The 18,094-nt window shown below is 38.9% G+C and overlaps 4 protein-coding genes and 1 non-coding gene across 5 annotated transcripts; 3 read left to right on the forward strand and 2 right to left on the reverse strand.

The window, feature by feature from the left end:
• The first annotated feature begins 50 nt into the window (after positions 1-50).
• On the forward strand, positions 51-1,620 carry LOC126783656 (U1 small nuclear ribonucleoprotein C). The gene is made up of 5 exons (XM_050509160.1): positions 51-131; positions 235-277; positions 551-592; positions 684-936; positions 1,154-1,620. Exons 1-5 carry the CDS (start codon positions 124-126, stop codon positions 1,405-1,407), a joined length of 600 nt encoding a protein of 199 aa, XP_050365117.1. The 5' UTR covers positions 51-123; the 3' UTR covers positions 1,408-1,620.
• A 1,744-nt stretch (positions 1,621-3,364) lies between these two features.
• On the reverse strand, positions 3,365-7,227 carry LOC126783143 (uncharacterized). The gene is given in 9 exon segments (XM_050508552.1): positions 3,365-3,655; positions 3,777-3,843; positions 3,946-4,057; positions 4,186-4,266; positions 4,427-4,696; positions 4,771-5,151; positions 5,154-6,463; positions 6,720-6,980; positions 7,105-7,227. Coding segments are annotated over 9 exon segments (2,580 nt in total). The 5' UTR covers positions 7,160-7,227; the 3' UTR covers positions 3,365-3,612.
• Positions 7,228-7,374: 147 nt separating this feature from the next.
• On the forward strand, positions 7,375-7,446 carry TRNAP-AGG (transfer RNA proline (anticodon AGG)). Its single transcript has one exon. It is a non-coding gene; the product is annotated as a tRNA-Pro (tRNA).
• Positions 7,447-8,704: 1,258 nt separating this feature from the next.
• Positions 8,705-10,998, reverse strand: LOC126784161 (polygalacturonase-like). Its single transcript, XM_050509646.1, has 4 exons — positions 10,909-10,998; positions 10,064-10,310; positions 8,804-9,731; positions 8,705-8,720 (listed from the first exon to the last, which is right to left on the reverse strand). Exons 1-4 carry the CDS (start codon positions 10,996-10,998, stop codon positions 8,705-8,707), a joined length of 1,281 nt encoding a protein of 426 aa, XP_050365603.1.
• Positions 10,999-16,245: 5,247 nt separating this feature from the next.
• Positions 16,246-17,235, forward strand: LOC126784162 (uncharacterized). The gene has a single exon (XM_050509647.1). It carries the CDS (start codon positions 16,246-16,248, stop codon positions 17,233-17,235), a length of 990 nt encoding a protein of 329 aa, XP_050365604.1.
• Positions 17,236-18,094: the final 859 nt, after the last annotated feature.

Genomic DNA, 18,094 nt, shown 5'->3' on the forward strand with positions numbered 1-18,094 from the left:
AATTAACCCGAGTTTTCTTCGTTTAAATATAAAAGCCAGAGAAGCCCAGAAAGCGTCGTCTCACTTTTCTCCTCTAGGGTTTTGGCGCTACTCCAGTTCTCTGGTTTCCAACGATTCAGAGCAATGCCTCGGTAAGACCCTCTTTATAATTCAATTAAGTATCTAGCTTCGCGAATTCTTATTCTGAGTGTTTGATTTTGGCATCTAATCGTTTTTGTTCTGCTCAATTTTCAGGTATTACTGTGATTACTGCGACACTTACTTGACCCACGATTCGGTACACACTTTTCTGTTTCATTCTTTTTTTTGGATTTGAATTTTGATTAGGGTTCTATTTTATAGGAGCTAATAGTCAAAAGACTGTCAGATTGATCTGGAAATAAGATTTGTGGTTGAAAATTTAGGTTTAGTAAAAGTCAAATAGGAGAGTCGCTGCTAGTTGCTTAAAGCTTAGGAATTTTTGGGTTTGTGTAATTTGAGTCGTGGTGTTTTCGAGTGTTGTGCATTGCCTGTTGATGAAGGTTTTGTTGTTTCTTGCTGTTTTTTGCAGCCTTCGGTTCGAAAGCAGCACAATGCGGGTTACAAACACAAGGTACACTATTTTCGTTTGTTTTCGTGTCAGTATTGTGATGCAGGCTTTGTTTTGGTGTTTCTTTTGCTAATTTTGGTGCATTAATGCACAGGCGAATGTGCGGCAGTACTATCAGCAATTTGAGGAGCAACAGACTCAGAGTTTGATTGACCAGAGGATCAAGGAACATCTTGGACAAACGGCAGCTTATGGGCAAGTTGGCGCGGCTTACAATCAACATCTAATGGCTCGGCCTCGCCTGCCTATTCTACCAACGCCTATGATGGGACAAATGCCTGGAGGTCCACCAATGGCCCCAGGAGGGATTAGGCTTCCTGTTTTACCAAGACCAATGGGTGCTCCAGGTAATTTGGATTGCTTTACCCCCATATTTTTTTGTTATCATATCTGTGTGAGCATTATAGTACTTTATGGTTTAGCTTCTGTCCTTAAATCATCATCATTTTCGTAAAGGTTTAGACTATGCTTGATTGAGTTGATTCCAACTGTTGGCAGCAGAATGTGATTATATGTAATGTGCCCATAATGTCTAGTGTTGGCTCATTTTCCCAATGTTGACAGGAGGATACCAGCCCATGATGCAAATGATGGCTCCACCTGGAGCACCTGGGATGCCTGGTCAGGTAAATATTCCCATGAGGCCTCCCACTTTGAGTGCTCCACCGTCAGTTCCTGGCAGCGCACCACCCAATGTTTCTAATGGTGCTCCTTCTGTGGCTGCACCCCCGGTGTATCAACCAAATCCGGCAGCACCAACAAGTGGAGGCTATGACAGTTTCAATATAAATGCACAGCCTCCGGAATCTAGTCAGTAATGTAGTTCAACTGGTATGTTGTATTTCTACACTTGTGAAACTGAATTATCGTGGAACTATGTACTGAATCTTGATTGTTATGAGAGTAGATTGGAAATTAATGAAGTATGCTACAGACTAAAGATCACCATGTGTTAACAAATATAAGTACACAGTTATGTAGTGTATGTACGCTGTTGAGGATTCAGTTTAATGGAGTTTTCTTGTATAGTTCTTTTGCATGCTCAGTTATAAAAGAAACTTTGGGAGGGGTGGGGGATTTGGGGGCTTACATGCCTCATTACACATGGAAGTTTCCCCTTCGTAGATGTTATTTCATGTTTATAGTGCATCAGTCACCAAGTCACCCTATTTTGCATGTTCAATATGGTGTTATTGCGACTTCCATGGTGTGATGAGAAACCAGGACCACTTCCCTGCAGCACTTCTGTTAGAGAAGTCCTCTAGCATTACTCTTTTCCGTGGTTTTCAGCATATGTTTGATGTGAATGAGAAGCTTGCTAATTGTAATCCAGTGTTTAGAATTGTGGGATTAACTCTTTTATACACATTAACATGTGGGACAACGTTGCTGAAAGGGAGATTTTGTGGCTATCATATCTGAATAGCTACTATTTGTCAATGGTTTCGACCAAGGACTAAAATATCCATAATTTCCTCAAAATTTCCGTGAAAGTTTCCATTTTTCGACATATGGATATATCTGTTACATACCAATCATTTTTCGATGGAAATTTTTGAAATTTCTCGAAATTTCCCGATATATCCGGAAACTTTCGAAATTTCTCGATATTTTCATAATATCGCCACATGTCAAGTCAGTTTCAAATAAAAATAAAATTAACTGGTTAGTTGAATCAAACCTCTGATCCATCTTTTTGCAAGTACAAAATTATAGTCAACTCTACTATACCAACTTATTGTTATATATGACTCTTTTTATTATATATTGTATTACATGTCTCAACATTCATCTAAAATTAAAATAAAACCGAACTAGTTGTTGAAGGGAATCGAACCCCTTTGGTCTAGGAGGAAGCAATGATGGACTTTACCCTTATGGGGGAAATTCAACATGCCTTATTCACCATATTTATTCTCTAATAAGATGTAATCAAGTGAAAACATATGGACACAATCTGATGCACAATCTTCACAAATCTATAGTTATGGTCAAAGTCGAGAAATGCTTGATCCAAACGGGAACTACCAGTAGCACAACCCACAGTTAATCACTCATGACTCATATGGTTGGCATATAAGTCAATATATGCAAAATTAGAAAGGGGAGGTATCATTTAATGACTATTCTTCACAATATACTAAGGATTTTATTCAAAAACATGATGAAAATAGTGAAAATTCGGTATCTCATAGATTATTTATGTGCTTCTAAATCACTCATGTAATTTCATGTTTAATGTATCATATGTAAATAAGGCGTGATGAGCTAGTCTCCCTTTAGGTAAATATATATATATATATATATATATATATATATTAAGTAAATTTTTAATAATGTTCGACGATTATTTCACCTCAAATTACTATAACTCACTATAAATTAATAGTTATGTAATAATTCCTTATGACATATAGTAGATAATTGATCAAATAAACATTTCTCAAAGTTTCATTAAAAAATTCCATGTTTTTATATAAATTTCCATTAATTTACTTAATTATTTTTTAAAAACGAAATTTCCCCAAAATTTCCATCGAAATTTATGTTCTCGCCGATATTTCATTCCTTGGTTTCGACTTTGTGCACCTAAGTTTCTTAAACCTCTTTTTGTTGTGTCTTATTGTTTCTTCACTTTCGGAAGACCAAAGGGTCATTCAGCCTTGAACATCAAGTGATGAATTTGGGCACTACGATTCACTCTAGTTGCACCCCTTTTCCTATGGTTTTGCTGTTCAAACATAAATTTCATGTGGAAAGGAAATACCCAAATAATACACCACGAACTTGACAAGCTGATTCTTGATGTAGATATTAACATATATATCCAGGCCTAACCGCAAAAGCAGTCTACAAACTGACATCACCATGCCAAACAGTATACCAGGTTTAAAAAAATAACCCTGCCAAAGTGCCAAGTTGGCATTTGTCAATGGAAGAGCATTTCGAAGATGACAAGAGCAAATTAGCTGCACGATTCTGCACAGTTCTCTACATTGTGGTAGGCCAAAATTACCAGAGGCCTAAGGCCGGACTTTCTTGACGACATCGGTGAAGAGCTGATGTCTGCAAAGCAAGGACTTGTTAGATTCATTTCTTCACAACAAATGCATCTTACTAACGTATGAGGAAAATTCTATTGATTGATTACTTGCTAAAACCCAAAATGCGCACACACCACACTGACCTCTTGTATTCCAGTCTCTGGATAACAATACCATTTAGCAAGAGTTCAGAATTGTAAACTGCTACACCTGTAGATATTCCTCATCTACCAAGTGACGAATTTCCAGAAAAGAATTTATAAAGAAAAAGAAACAAAAACAGAAAGCAAAGATGCATGGCTTATTGAATACCTTTTTCAAGGAAAGGTAGACAGATTGCTTCATCCTCTTCGCAAGAGAGAATCAATAATTTGTCGAGATTTTTTTTACCTTTTGCTGTACGTATCTGGGCTTGCTCCACTGGCTGAAACACAAGTTTTTGTTCAGAATTTATAAAACGAAAAAGGGTGAATGGTAATGCAGGATGATTATGGAAATCACTAATGAATTACTGACAACTGAATCACATATGTGACCGGCAGATATAGATACCTCCCCCTGAGCTGTCTTCACCAAGCTAGTAATCATTTCTTTTCCAGGTTTAATATTCGGAGTAATGAAGACTTTTCGACCCTGCTAGGAAGAAGAAAATACATTAAAGGCACCAGAAAGGGAAATAGGTGATGCTATTATGTCTCAAGCCAGACATTGTTGAATAGAACACCGGAACTACACAGCATCGTGCAAAAGCATAAGAAAGAAAGAGCTCAGATTAATTGAGCTTAAACATAACCTTTAGAAGTGGACACCGGTTTGCACAGTCCAGTGAAACAAGCATGCTAAATCCAATTTTCTTTTCCTTTTTGGCATCCCTCAGAATATAGCTCTTCTCACTAATCAAACAGTTTGCTTCCCCACAACTCTCAAGCCACAAATGTGTAACCACTGGTTTACCAAGAGCGATGAATTCCAACATATTCCTTGTACGTGCAAATTGATCTGTTATAAAGTGTGTTGCATCCATAGAACATGAAGCAACAGATAGGCCCAGACGAGCAATGATCTATAAACAACAAATACATAACATTAGATGTGGACCATTTAGCTGTTCAAAAATCAGACAAATTTAAAATGTACCTTTTTCTGCTGCTTGATAATATCATCACCCAAATGCTGGCTAAACAGAACCTGAACATAGGCCATACTTTTTCGTCTTCTCAAATCTTTTGAAGCAAAATCTGGCATTGACCCAGAGACACCTAGTCCAATAAGCTCTTTCATGAGATATGATTTGGGTGAGTTTTTGTTGCATGGCTTTTTGCGATGAGACACATCTTTGGATGATCCCATGCTTATGCCAGACATGGAGTTAGACGGAGCAGTATATTCTTTACCAGAGAATGTAGGATCTGTGCCAACTAGCTTGCCAGATTGCGTTTCCAACAAGGTTCCGTCAAACTTGTTTTTTAAGGAAATGGAGTAGAAGGAACAGGAGCTCTGCAGATTTCGCTTCGAGCATTGCGACGTGTTCTTTTCCCTTTGGGATGACCCCATAGACCTAAATTTAAGCTACATGATTTTCTGCTACTTTTTCCCTCAAATGAAACATACGCGGTATGACTTCCTTTTCCACTGATTCTCTTCTTTCTCCTGTAAGTGACAATCTTGTCTTTCTTAACTTTGTTTTTCTTGTCTACAAGCCCATTTGAAACAGCCTCAGCACTACTGATCATTTCGGGTGATTGAGCATTTAAACTCCTTTTCTTTCTTCTGTAAGTAACAATACCATTGTTTGATGCATCTTCCATTTTTCTTGGCATAACCCCTGATATTGACTCGATAATCTGGTGTTTTACAGTAGAACCCTTGGAATAATCAGCTGCACTCTGCAGCTTCCTTGTTTTGACAGACTTGGGAGATTCTGTACATAAATTATTGTTGGCCTCGGCAGAATTACTACAAGACTCACCAAAGAATCTGGTTCTTTTCAAATTGGTAACTGCTGCCAAAGCAGGACCTAACTCTTGCTTCTTAGATTCTTTCTGAAATAAAACACCTGCTCTCTTTGGTGTTCTAGTGGAACGATTTCTTCTATTTACATTCTTGCTAACGCCTTCCACATTAGAAAAATCACTCTTTTGAAGAGACTGATCAATATGAGCCTTATTCTTTGCAGCGCCTCCTGAATCAACATCCACAGTGTTGTGGCCAGGATGAGCCCCATATGCTAAGGCCTCCATAGCTTCGGCAGCAATTTGGGTGTCAAAACCAACTTCAAACATGCCAACTACATTTTCTTCTTCATCACTAGGTTTCAGCTGCAGTTCTGTTGGTTTTCCATCTAAATGATCTTCTGATGCATTGAGAGACTCGTTTTCAATCTTGCCTTCAGATTCTGTGATTTCCTTATGGAGGTTTTGAATTATACTCTTCTCTTTGCTCCCATCACCTGAACGAGTACATTTTGTGTCATAAGCATGCCTGACTTTCTCCTTCCTTGCAATACCAGATCTTTCCCTGCCCTCAGAATTAACCAAAGATGATTCCATCTTCTTGTCTGAAAAATAAAAGGCCCCATCCTCCTCAGAATCAACCCATTCAAAGGCTTTGGCTTTTTCATTTTGAGACCCGAGCTCAACCATCTTCGCCAAACTTTGAGTCCCCTTAATACTTGTAACAGGAAGGGATTTCACCTTAGTGGTTTTCTTTATATCAATTCCTGGAAGGTCAAAACTCAGATCATCGTTCAACGACACAAACTGATCTACAAAACCAAGTGCATTGGCTTGTGATTCCTCCCCAGGTTCCTGAGAGTCAACGTAGCTTAACCCTGCAAAGCAGCACACATCTTTCATCCTTCAGCCCTCAAATTTATCAAAATTAGTTCAAGTATCAGACTTGTTATTCAAAGTATTCAAAACAAAGATTTTTCGCAAGATCACTTCTTATTCAAGCATTCACTAAACACAGATAACTTCATATCATCAAACACATTCAATACTAATGCTACAAACAAAAATAGTAACACCAAAGAAGTCGAAGAGCCCCAAATAAAAAACCTCAATCCAAAATGCAAATATACTAACCTGCAGCGCATATTTGATCCGACGACATATTCACAAGAGTCACTATTCTGCTTCCATTAACTTCCTCATCCTCACTATCAAGCACCACTTCCTCCTCAAACCCAGTCACACCAGTCCTCATCTTCTCATCGCAATCTGAATAATCCAGCACCTGGGTGTCCTCCATGAATAGGCCATCAGGCACCAAAGCCTCATCAATGGGATCAGTGTCTTGGAATTGGGGGTGGTTATGATCATTTTCATAATTTACTTTATCAAACCCTAATTATAAACCAAACAGATACTCAAATCAATCAAAACCCACTTCAAAATACAAACAGTATAGCAAGATATGGAATCAAAAACATGATTTAGGTTAAGAATCGCAGTAACAAGATGAAATTACCAGATGGGTGAGAGTGAGAATCGGAGGTCTGGGTCTGGGCGTGAGAAACCGCCATGGCCCAGAAGGGTTTTGCGCTCTGAAAGACTTTGGTGGATTTTAGTAGTGGGAATTAGAAGAGACCCCAATACGGAAATTGGGAAGGTTATTTAATTTTTTTGATTTCGAGGTTTTTAGGGTTTTTGTGTTTGGGGGGAAAATCAAAAGGTGAAGACACTTGTTGCTAGCGGCCGTCGCCACGTAGATAGAAAATGTTAGCTGCCAATAGCATGCGGGCATTTGGTCTAGTGGTATGATTCTCGCTTAGGGTGCGAGAGGTCCCGAGTTCAATTCTCGGAATGCCCCTTAATCTGTTGTCCTTATTTTATTTAACTTTTAATTTTTTTTTAAATCTGTACATTATGTGGTCTGTTCAAACAATCAAAGAGCTCAAGAACAGAAGAAGTATTATTCTGTGGAACTCGATCTGTATGATCATAATCCATATGTATCGGTGTGTGTTCTAAAATCGAAGTGCTCAAGAACGGAATAAGTAATATTAGGTGGAACTCGATTTGTTTGATCATAATCCATATGTGTCGGTGTGTGTTTTGTTTTACAATACATTAACAAATTCAATGCAAAATTAATCGAAGAAGTAGTATTAGTATTGGTCTATCATGGATACTATGTGTCTATGTCATCCTCTTATGTACATATTCAGCTGTTCCGTATCAAAACAAAACAAAAAGTGGTACGGACGCATGTCAATATCCAGCCTCTCTATCTTTCCCGCCGCTTCATGCAGATGTAGAGCAAAACCCCTGCAATAACAACGAAGAAAGCCACCACCCCTGAAATAATAAGCCACATCGCTTTAGCCGAGGGTTTCTTTTCCTTAATATTGGCAGCGGGAGCGGCGGAGGATGTTCTTCCAAAACCAGGGCCATAAGGACGAGGCAGAGGATAGGGATATACATATACCATTGGTTCTGGCGGAGGCGAATCATCTGATGCTACTATTGGGGAAGGAGGAAGATATAGAGGAGGCGTGGTCTCTTGCGGAGGTGGAGGAGGTGATTCCCACCACCAGTCCGGCAGTGAAGGTGGTTCAAACTCCGGCGGTGAAAGAGGAGGTTCAGGATCTGGCGGTGAAGCAGACGGTTCGGACGGCAGCGGTGAAAAAGGAGATGGCAGTGAAGGAGGAGGCAGTTCGGATGACGGCGGTGATAGAGGAGGCAGTTCCGATGCCGGAGGTGAAAGAGGAAGTGGTTCCGTTGCCGGGGGTGAAAGAGGAAGTGGTTCCGTTGCCGGAGGTGAAAGAGGAGGCAGTTCGGATGCTGGAGGTGAAAGAGGAGGCAGTTCCAATGCCGGAGGTGAAAGAGGAGCCGGTTCGGATGCCGGAGGTGAAAGAGTGGGCGGTTCCAATGCCGTCGGTGGGGGTGGTGATTGCTGTATTGGTGCCGGAAGAGGAGGTGGTGAAGTTGACGGCGGCGATGGATTCTCTACTGGGATCGAACCTAGGTTTGCACAAGCAAGAGCCTTGGTCACACCGGTAATTTTCGGCTTCACATAATTACACTCGGACGTGATTTCGTCTTTTTGGTCTCCACTATACATGAGATCAATATCGGACAGCTCTACATCCAAACATGGCTTTGCTTTACTACAGTCGAGCTTTACGGCAACTGAAGATGAAGAAGAGCCCCTGATATTCTTGAACCTCACGTCACTGATTTGGACTTTGGATGGATTATCTAGCCTACACGTCTTGCCTTTGTCGCAGTAGTTTTGGTTGATGAGGATAGGGTTCTTCACATCCTCCATGATGATGTCTTCATAAAGTATATCCCTAGCAACACTTGCTGATGGAGAATCCGGCCATGTCTTGATTCTAGCACCGTTTGTTGTGGCAGTTAGTGTGCAGTTCCTAACTGTGACGCCGACCACCGGTTGTTCGTCAGGATATTTCCCTAGGCTGCCTATGCTTATCCCATGACCTGGTCCGCAAGTAATGTTGGACACTAAGATTTGGTTGGAGCCATCACCAATTGAAACACAATCATCACCGGTTGCAATGTAAGAGTCGGAGACCGTGATCCTGCTCGAACTGGCGATGTGGATTCCGTCGGTGTTATGACTGTCTTCGGGTGCTGTGATGGTGACTTGCTGAAATGTAATGTTATCGGAGTCATGGACACTAATATGGAACTTTGCACTGTTTATAAAAGATATGCCGCTAATTATGGAATTGTTGACCGTTTTGAATCTAATATCGACAGGGGTAGAGCCATGGCCGTGCTTCCAAAAAAGCTCTCCTTGTCCGTCAAAAGTTCCACCCCCGGACAAAGTGAGCTTGTCGATGGCCTTAAAATGAACCCAGGAGTCATCGAGATGGCTTCGATCTTCTGGAGCTTGCACAGTTCCTTGAAGCTGAAATTGAATAGGAGCGTTGCAAGGACCTTCAAACGTTGCTTGTTGTGATAACTTGAATGTTCCCATCGGAACAAGGACATTGCTCATCGAAGGTGATGCACAAGCATCTTTCCATGCCATTGTCAATGCCTCTGAAATATCCGAGTCTGTCTTCCCTCCATATTTCGAGCTTGTCACATCAAAAACATTGGACTGCGCAGCTGCACCTGTGGATGCTAACAAGAAGAGCAAAAATAATGCCAAGATGTTCATACTTGATAGCTGTTTCTTGATATTTTTTTCGGCCGTTTGTGCTCTACTAGTAGGATGGTGTTGTATTTATATGAACGAACATCAGTAAATTTCTAAGCCTCCTAGAAATCCCGGCACTCAGATTTGGAAAGTTGAAAGACAACAATATGCAAGTAGTTGTTTTTCCTAGTGGGAATTGGTTACATTACCTTCCTATATAGTCCTAGTTCTTACAGATACCACTAAGAATTTTGGAAAGTTAAATAGGAAAGTAGTTGATTTTCCTAGTCGGATGCGGTAAGGATTTTTTCAGGACCTGCATGGTTCGCTTTTGAGATTTGATCCTCAGTGAAACTGTTATAGTACAGCGAGTTGATACTCAACACGTACGGATTATGGTGAAACACTGAAACTGTTTCAATACCCAACACGTATGGGTTATGGTTAGAATTCTGTACGTTGAAGCTAATCCCTCTGCCAACTGGTGTAGACTGCTCAAACATCGACTGTGCTTCCGAGACAGCACCAATGGCTTCCCAGAGTTTGCATTCAACTACACTGTACTGTTCAGAAGCAATGGTGAAGCTTAAAGCTTTATCAGCTGGCCTTTATTAGCAACTAGAGAATTGGACCGAAAGTACTTGCTGTCTGGAAATGCGGAGCATATTCTGTAATAACCCTAGATTTTTGAAACGATATTTGAAATTTAATTGAATTCTATAAAGTTATGAAATTCAATTAAAAGGAAATTGATTGTTTGCTAACGTTACGAAACGGAAACGGAAACGTTCCGAGAACGTTTAATAAGAAAACGTTACGTTTCCGAACGAATTTATCAACTTTTATTTAGTCGATCGGTCGCGAAAACTTCCTTCACGAAAGTTGTAGAGCTCGTCGATACGAGTTCGCGAGTATGTGACACGTTCGAATCGGACGTCGGAGGTAAAAGTTATTACCGTCGGAAGTTAGTTTCCGATTTTGAAACTTGTATAAATAGAACATTTATGAGATTAGGGTTTCCATAATTGGAAACCCTTTCTCTCTCATCCGCCGCTCTCACCCTCTCTCCCTCGGTTCTCTCTCTCTCTCTCCCCGAAACCTCCTCTCCCTCTCGACCCCGAGCTCTCTCTCCCATCTCCCATCTCCCTCTCCCTCTCGAACCGAACTCTCAATCTCTCTTTCTCTCTCGCCTCTTCCCCGATCCCACGCGGCAGATCGAAGCTCGGGGACCTCATCGCCGTGCTTCCCCATCGTCGACGAGCTCGGGCAAGCTCGCCACCACCCCTCCTCACCCTGGAGCCCCCGCGCTAAAGAGTTGAGCCTCGAGTCGCCGTCTACCTCCACTGCTGCTCGACCTCCTCCACCGGCACCTCAAATCATCGTCGATTCAAGGTTCAAGGTAAGGATTGATGATTTTGATGTTGTGCGTGTGCTTGTTTGATGATTTGAGGGTGATTGGGAGATTAGGGATTCGATTTGGAGAGATTGGGGAAGAAATCGAGTGAAGGAGGGTGGGAGATACCGCCGCCTAGAGGCGGCGCGTGAGGAGGCTAGGGATAGCCTAGGGGTAGTCGGAGGCCGTAGAAAGATAGAGGAGGAGGAGGGGGAGAGTTTAGGCACGGCGGTGGCATCACACGCGCCTTGGTTGGCGTCGGCGCGTGGGCCCCACGTGCGGCCGGCCGGAGGTGGCGGTGTGAGCAGTTTTGACAGAAGGGTATTTTGGTAATTTACTGTGTACGGTAAATGTAAATGTAAATTGTATTTATGTACGGTAAATGTAATTAAATTTTACCTACGGTAAATGTAAATATAAATTACTTTCAGTAATTGTAAAAAGTAATTTGTAAAAGGGTAATTTAGTAAATTTTAATTACTGAGTTTGTATTTACATTTAAACAGTACGTATACGTACAGAAATACGTATATAGTATTTATACGTACAGAAATACGTATATAGTACTTATACGTACAGAAATACGTATTAATTGTGTATTTGTACAGTAACCGTGAACAGTAACAATGAACAGTAACTTCGAAAAACCGAAAATTGTTGAACAGTAACCAATTATTACTGTTTCGGCATTTAAAGGTTTTCGAAACGATGCTAAATTCTTTTCTTATCTTTTCAAGGTGATCGTTAAATCAACGAAAGGAATTATCTTCGGAAATTGTGGAATTACGCTCAAGTCATTAAGGTGAGTAAAATCTCACGTATTTACAAATCTACCCTCGCGGTGATTCAATATTTTGCAAGGGTATTTAATAATGAATTACGAACATGTATACAATATAGTGGACTACATATATACTGTATAAATGGTAATAAGTATATATATATATATAGTTCATTATGTTATGTATTGTTATTAATTCATTTGAAACGGTCATTTCAATGACGAGAAATTGTGTATTGAGCATGTGTTTGTGAAATATGACATGTATAGGATGTAGTAAACTATATATATATTGTATAAATGGTAAATAAGTACGAATATATATAGTTTTCTATATAATATACTGTTATGAGTTTTATTTCGATTATATCGAGCATAATTTTGAAACGTACAATATGATGTGTGATTATTGTACGTGAGTTTAACATTGAGTTTGTTAAAAAGTTAATTTGTCTTTGGACGTGATTTAGTACAATATGATGTGAGATTATTGTACATGTTTGGCAAGTCGGAACCTAGCCTTGGCCGGGCGAAAGTTACGATACAGTTAGAGCTCTAGTCTGTCAGCCATAGTACTTCATGTGAGGTAACGGGTGGTTATCCACTCATGAGTACTCAGATTGTTTGGATGTTGGGTAGCGGGTGGTTACCCAATATCAGCGTAGTACTGCATGTGAGGTAACGGGTGGTTATCTACTCATGGGTACTCAGATTGTTTTGGATGTTGGGTAGCGGGTGGTTATCCAATATCAACGGTGTATTACGAGAGGGGTAACAGATGTGTACCAGCGTTCTTGGTACCCGTATTATAAATGCATTTAGGTAACCAGAAGGGTTACTTAATTTCTCATGAGCGTTTTATTTCATATTTCTTTGGGACAACCAGATGGGCCGTCCATTGACTCATGAGGGCATTTATATTGTTAATTGTGATTTTTCGTATATATTGATATGCGAACTGTAATGTCATTTTACTCATACGAGCTATAAGCTTACCGGGTTTGTGTTTACAATCCCGGTGCACCAATTCAATGGTGTAGGGGATAATTCCGCAGGTACTGATTAGCGGAGATTGAGTGACGACTCCGGAGATTCGAAGTCGTTCGTATCCTGTTCGTGGTGAGATTTCTGGCGTGGATTTGTGTGAGAATTTGAGTGAATTTACTTGTAAGCTTTGTGAGAGTTTGTGAGGATTATTACATTTTCCATCATATTGTAATGTCGAATCATAAATTTGGTTTGTAATAATCGGTTTGACTGAGTTGTATTTGGAACTCAGAGATGATCCGCTGTGCACGTTAAATGATTTCAATTTCTTTGAGATTGTTTTTGGTGTTCTAACGACTTTGAAATTTTGAGTTTTAGGCTTGAAATTTTAGGGTCGTTACATATTCTGTTCTTGAAGGAAAGGGAAAATATTGTGGCTGCAATTGTTGATGTTCGTTGTGTGTTTTTCTCAAATTGTCCTAAACTCCTAATTTCCTTGTTAACTGATAGGTAAAGTAATGATGTACGTTACATTGAACTCTCTTAATGAGTTCGATCAGAGTTAGCTGAGACTATCGGAAAGTTTTCTACTTCAAATATTATTGGCATTATATTGCCTGGCTATTTGTCTCTGAATTCTCTATTGAAATATTGGTTTCCTGTTTAAATTGGTGTTATGTAGACAAACGTTTGTTCACACTTCACAGTGGATATATGTAGTGCAAAAAATAGCTGAACTATGTCTTTTGATTTGGTCGCCTGTGGATTTCTGATTTGATTTACAGGAACAATTTGTATGTAACTGAATGACTTTGCATCAGGTGAAAAAGTATGTGTAGGAACTAGGAATGGCCTTTTCTGTCTCCATGAATATCGTTTATAGGATGTAAGTTCAATATCAAGGTACGTATATATAGTTATATAATTGAAGGTGCGTACACCACTTTAGGATGGATAGAACGTAACGTAGATAACAATTTGAGCCCTTATACTCCATTAGAGCATCTCCAATCAATTAGTTATTTTGCATTCTCAAATTCAAAACTTGACTTATGACATGACAACTATAACATATTCATACTTTGACTAATTCTTATTCCAATGGAAATGTCTAATTTGAATGGGTTTTTAATATATAATTATCTGGGTAGAGAGGAAGATGAGGGAGCAAGGTTGTGAGAGATGAGATAGAATAAACGAAATATGAATAAAATACTTTTGACTAATTCATGCTCTTGAGTCAAATTTGACTACAGATGAGTTTAGCCAAATTTCACTTGGGAATGCATATTTGGTTGGAACTAATACTTTAAATCAAATATTACCGTTGTGACTGATGTGTTAACAATAGGATTGCTCTTAAAGCAGCCTTAGATAGGATGTACACAATTCACATTAGTCGGGAATAGTCTTAGGAAATAGAGTTTTTTTGACCAACAATCCCTCAATTTTGGTGTACCTACCAATGTGATACCTCAACTCTTAATCGTACCAATGTGATACCCAGACTCTAGTATTGCTATCATTGAAGTACTTCCGTCAGTTTTTTTTCAACTTCTCCGTCATCTTGGTGACGTGGCAAGTACGTGAGGCCCACAAAAAGGGTTAAAAGACAAAATTAACCCCATCTGAGAGAAACAATGTTTTTCCGGCCCTTTACCTTGAGAAAGACACCCAACAATTTCAATTTTGGCGCCAATTTTTCCTCCATACTCCTTAATTTGTGTCTTTTATCTAAACTAAAAAATTACCGCCAATCAGTCGACCACAATCTGATAAAATCTAGATCAATCTCATTTTCTATTTTTACCCTAGCACTTGTTAAACTAACAGAATAAATATAGAATTTTATATGAAACATCTCATTTCCACAATCTCATAAGAATATAGAAACACATAACTTAACGAAATTCAACTACATGTTTAAGTATCATTAGTTCTTACAAGCAAAAATCATTGCAGATCAACATAAAAGGTGGCAACTAATGGTATTAACACATGTATTTGAATTTCGTTAAGTTATGTGTTTCTATATTCTCATGAGATTGTGGAAATGAGATGTTCCATATAAATTTCTATATTTATTCTGTTAGTTTAACAAGTGCTAGGGTAAAAATAGAAAATGAGATTGATCTAGGTTTTATCAGATTGTGGTCGACTGGTTGGCGGTAGTTGTTTAGTTTAGATAAGAGACACAAATTAAGGAGTAAGGAGGGAAAATTGGCGCCAAAATTGGAATTGTTTGGTGTCTTTCTCAAGGTAAAGGGCCGGAAAAACATTGTTTCTCTCAGATGGGGTTAATTTTGTCTTTTAACCCTTTTTGTGGGCCTCACGTACTTGCCACGTCACCAAGATGACGGAGAAGTTGAAAAAAAACTGACGGAAGTACTTCAATGATAGCAATACTAGAGTCTGGGTATCACATTGGTACGATTAAGAGTTGAGGTATCACATTGGTAGGTACACCAGAGTTGAGGGACTGTTGGTGAAAAAAACTCTAGGAAATAAGGAGTTGCAATGCTGTCTTTGCGTGCCAAACTTGCAAATAGTATATAAGTCGATGATTGCAAAGAAAGCAAAATGGTAGTATCAAAAAAAAAAAAACAAGAAGAAGAAAGAAGTAGGATCCTTAAGAGACTAGGTTTTTCTTCTTTATTTCTTCGTTTAATGGATTGAATGAATCGTTGTCCTTGTCAATTTCTTCTTCCGTTACCCAACATATTTGACAAGAATTTCATGTAACTACAGATTGTAAATTATCATCCCTTCCTCCTCATAGTCAAATTCTAATTGGCCCTTTCCGGCTTCTTTACTTTCTGTGTAAACCAACCGCTGTTGCAGGATCAGGCTGTCATATGTGTTTTGAGAACTCAACAGGTATCAGTATTTATTTTCATCGTTTGCTGCAACAGTTGTTATTCATTCGATCTTGTAAAGTGTTTGTTCTGTTTTCATTCTCTCTACTATTGCCATGATCAATTGATCATTGATATCTGAAATTTCTTTCATCACTTTAATCTATTTTAACTTTGAATATGATATGATCGTGGCAAAACTTCGAATCCACTCTAAAAAAAAGTTGTAGTACTATTTTATGCCCTTGTTGAGATAGTCTAGGTAGTAATTGCTGCATATTATATGAAATTACCATATTCAATGGGCTAGTGTTATTTATTCCAACAACACAGACATATAGTGTAAAAATAATAGTGCTAAGGTTTTTACAGGATCTGCATGTTATTTGTTCATCAAAAATTATTGGTGATTGTCTTCTATGTCCCTAATTTTGACATACAATAATTTCAAGAGCAGCAGATATCGCTACAAGCCTACAATAATGTCAGAAGTGAATCAAAGGCAATGGTCCGATCTTCCTTCTGAACTTATCTCAGAGATAGCAGAGCGTCTAGGACCAGTGGAGGTTGTGAGATTCCGCAGCGTTTGTCAGGCATGGAATTCTGCTTCTTCGGTAGCTTCAGCTAAAATTGAATCTGTAGAAACCTATGAACCATGGTTTATTCATTACGGGTTCGATGATGATTCTGATCAATGCCAGCTGGTAACTACTGAAAATGGCATCATTACCATGAGTCTTCCACAACTGGATGCAACCACAACTTGCATTGCATCATACCAAGGATGGCTTCTTGTATTCAAACAAGGCGGATCAATGTTCTTCTTTCATCCCTTCTCAAAAACAAAGATAGACATTCCCAAGTTCCCATACTCCGAACTTTCGGACCATGTTGCAGCATTTTCATCTCCCCCCACTTCTGCTGATTGCGCTGTTTGCCTCATCAGGCGTAGCACTAGTAATGATGATCAGTTGGATCTGAATCTACTTCGCCGCGGAGGAGGTAATGAATGGAAGCATTACAAGATTGACTGTCCCCAATGGTACATTGATATAATCAAATATGCGGGTTATGGTAAAATAGGAGAATTCTACTTTTTCGACGACAAAGATCAACATATCTCCTTCAAGGTTCCTAGAGAAAACAAAAAAGTTAGCTGGCACGCTTGGACAACTAGAGTGACTTCTGCTCTGACAGAGATTCCAGCGGGAGCATACTACCGTTCCAAGACTTATTTCACGGAAGCTGAAATGTTAAACAAGCTTGGCTTGCCTGCTGATGAGGATGTTCTATTTTCGATTTGCGGGACACAAACGGAGCTAAATGATTTCGACAAGTTTATCTTTGATGAAAATTATGAATTCATTAAAACTAGTGATCATCCTGAAGAATCCAAGAGACAACGAAAGTTCAAAGGCGTATGGATCTACCCAAGATTCTATCAAACCTCTCTAAAAGAGCAGAGATGGTAATCTAATTGTGTGCTTTGCTTTCATCTCTGCCACCATTTACATTGTAGTAAACTTAACGAGATGCATGGCTATCTTGTTTTTTTTCTTTTCCCAATCTGATATGATATTTAGCAACGGAATTTAAATTTTTCATTCTTTTTTTTTCCTAGTCATGAAATGAGATCACACCCTTTTTCTTCGATTCAGTATGAAATTCAGATTCAGATATTCAGTACAATACAGTATTTGTAAAGATAAATGTCCACACAAGAACGAAAATAGAACAATACTTGCAGCGGCAGCCCTAACCCCAATTAGGACACTAAGATGAATAAGATCACAACAGCGAACGTACGTCTACTTATCTTACACTAAGATGAATAAGATCAAACTAAGAATCTGGTACGTTTTGAAAGTAAGATTTTTAATGTGTTGGAAATCAAACGTCATCTTTTGAAATTGTTCAGAGAGTCTACCGTGCACTTTTTTCATCATTACAAGAAGCATCACGATATGTCTATTTTCTCTATTCTTGGTATCTCACAACTGTCTGCTAATGCTAACAGCTTCATCTCGTCCTTTAATTAAGGGTTTATTAGCTGAGGATTTGCTATTTACTAGAGGTTTTTATATTTATGATTTTGCATGTGTGAGTGTCAACATGTCGGATTGAACTTTTGTTTATCCTCTTTGTTAGAGTTTATCAAACATAGGATGTCAGGTTCTTTTGTCCCATCTTTTGTTAACTAAATAAATATTTTTTTTAAAAAAAAATCTTACAAAACGATGTTTAATTATTATTATTTTTCCTTTCAAAGGGGTTATATATATCCTGCTTTATTATTGAAAAGAAAAAGTTTCTTGGAAAATTATGTATTTA

This window comes from Argentina anserina, chromosome 2, assembly GCF_933775445.1.
Source record: "Argentina anserina chromosome 2, drPotAnse1.1, whole genome shotgun sequence".
Classification (NCBI taxonomy): Eukaryota; Viridiplantae; Streptophyta; class Magnoliopsida; order Rosales; family Rosaceae; genus Argentina; species Argentina anserina.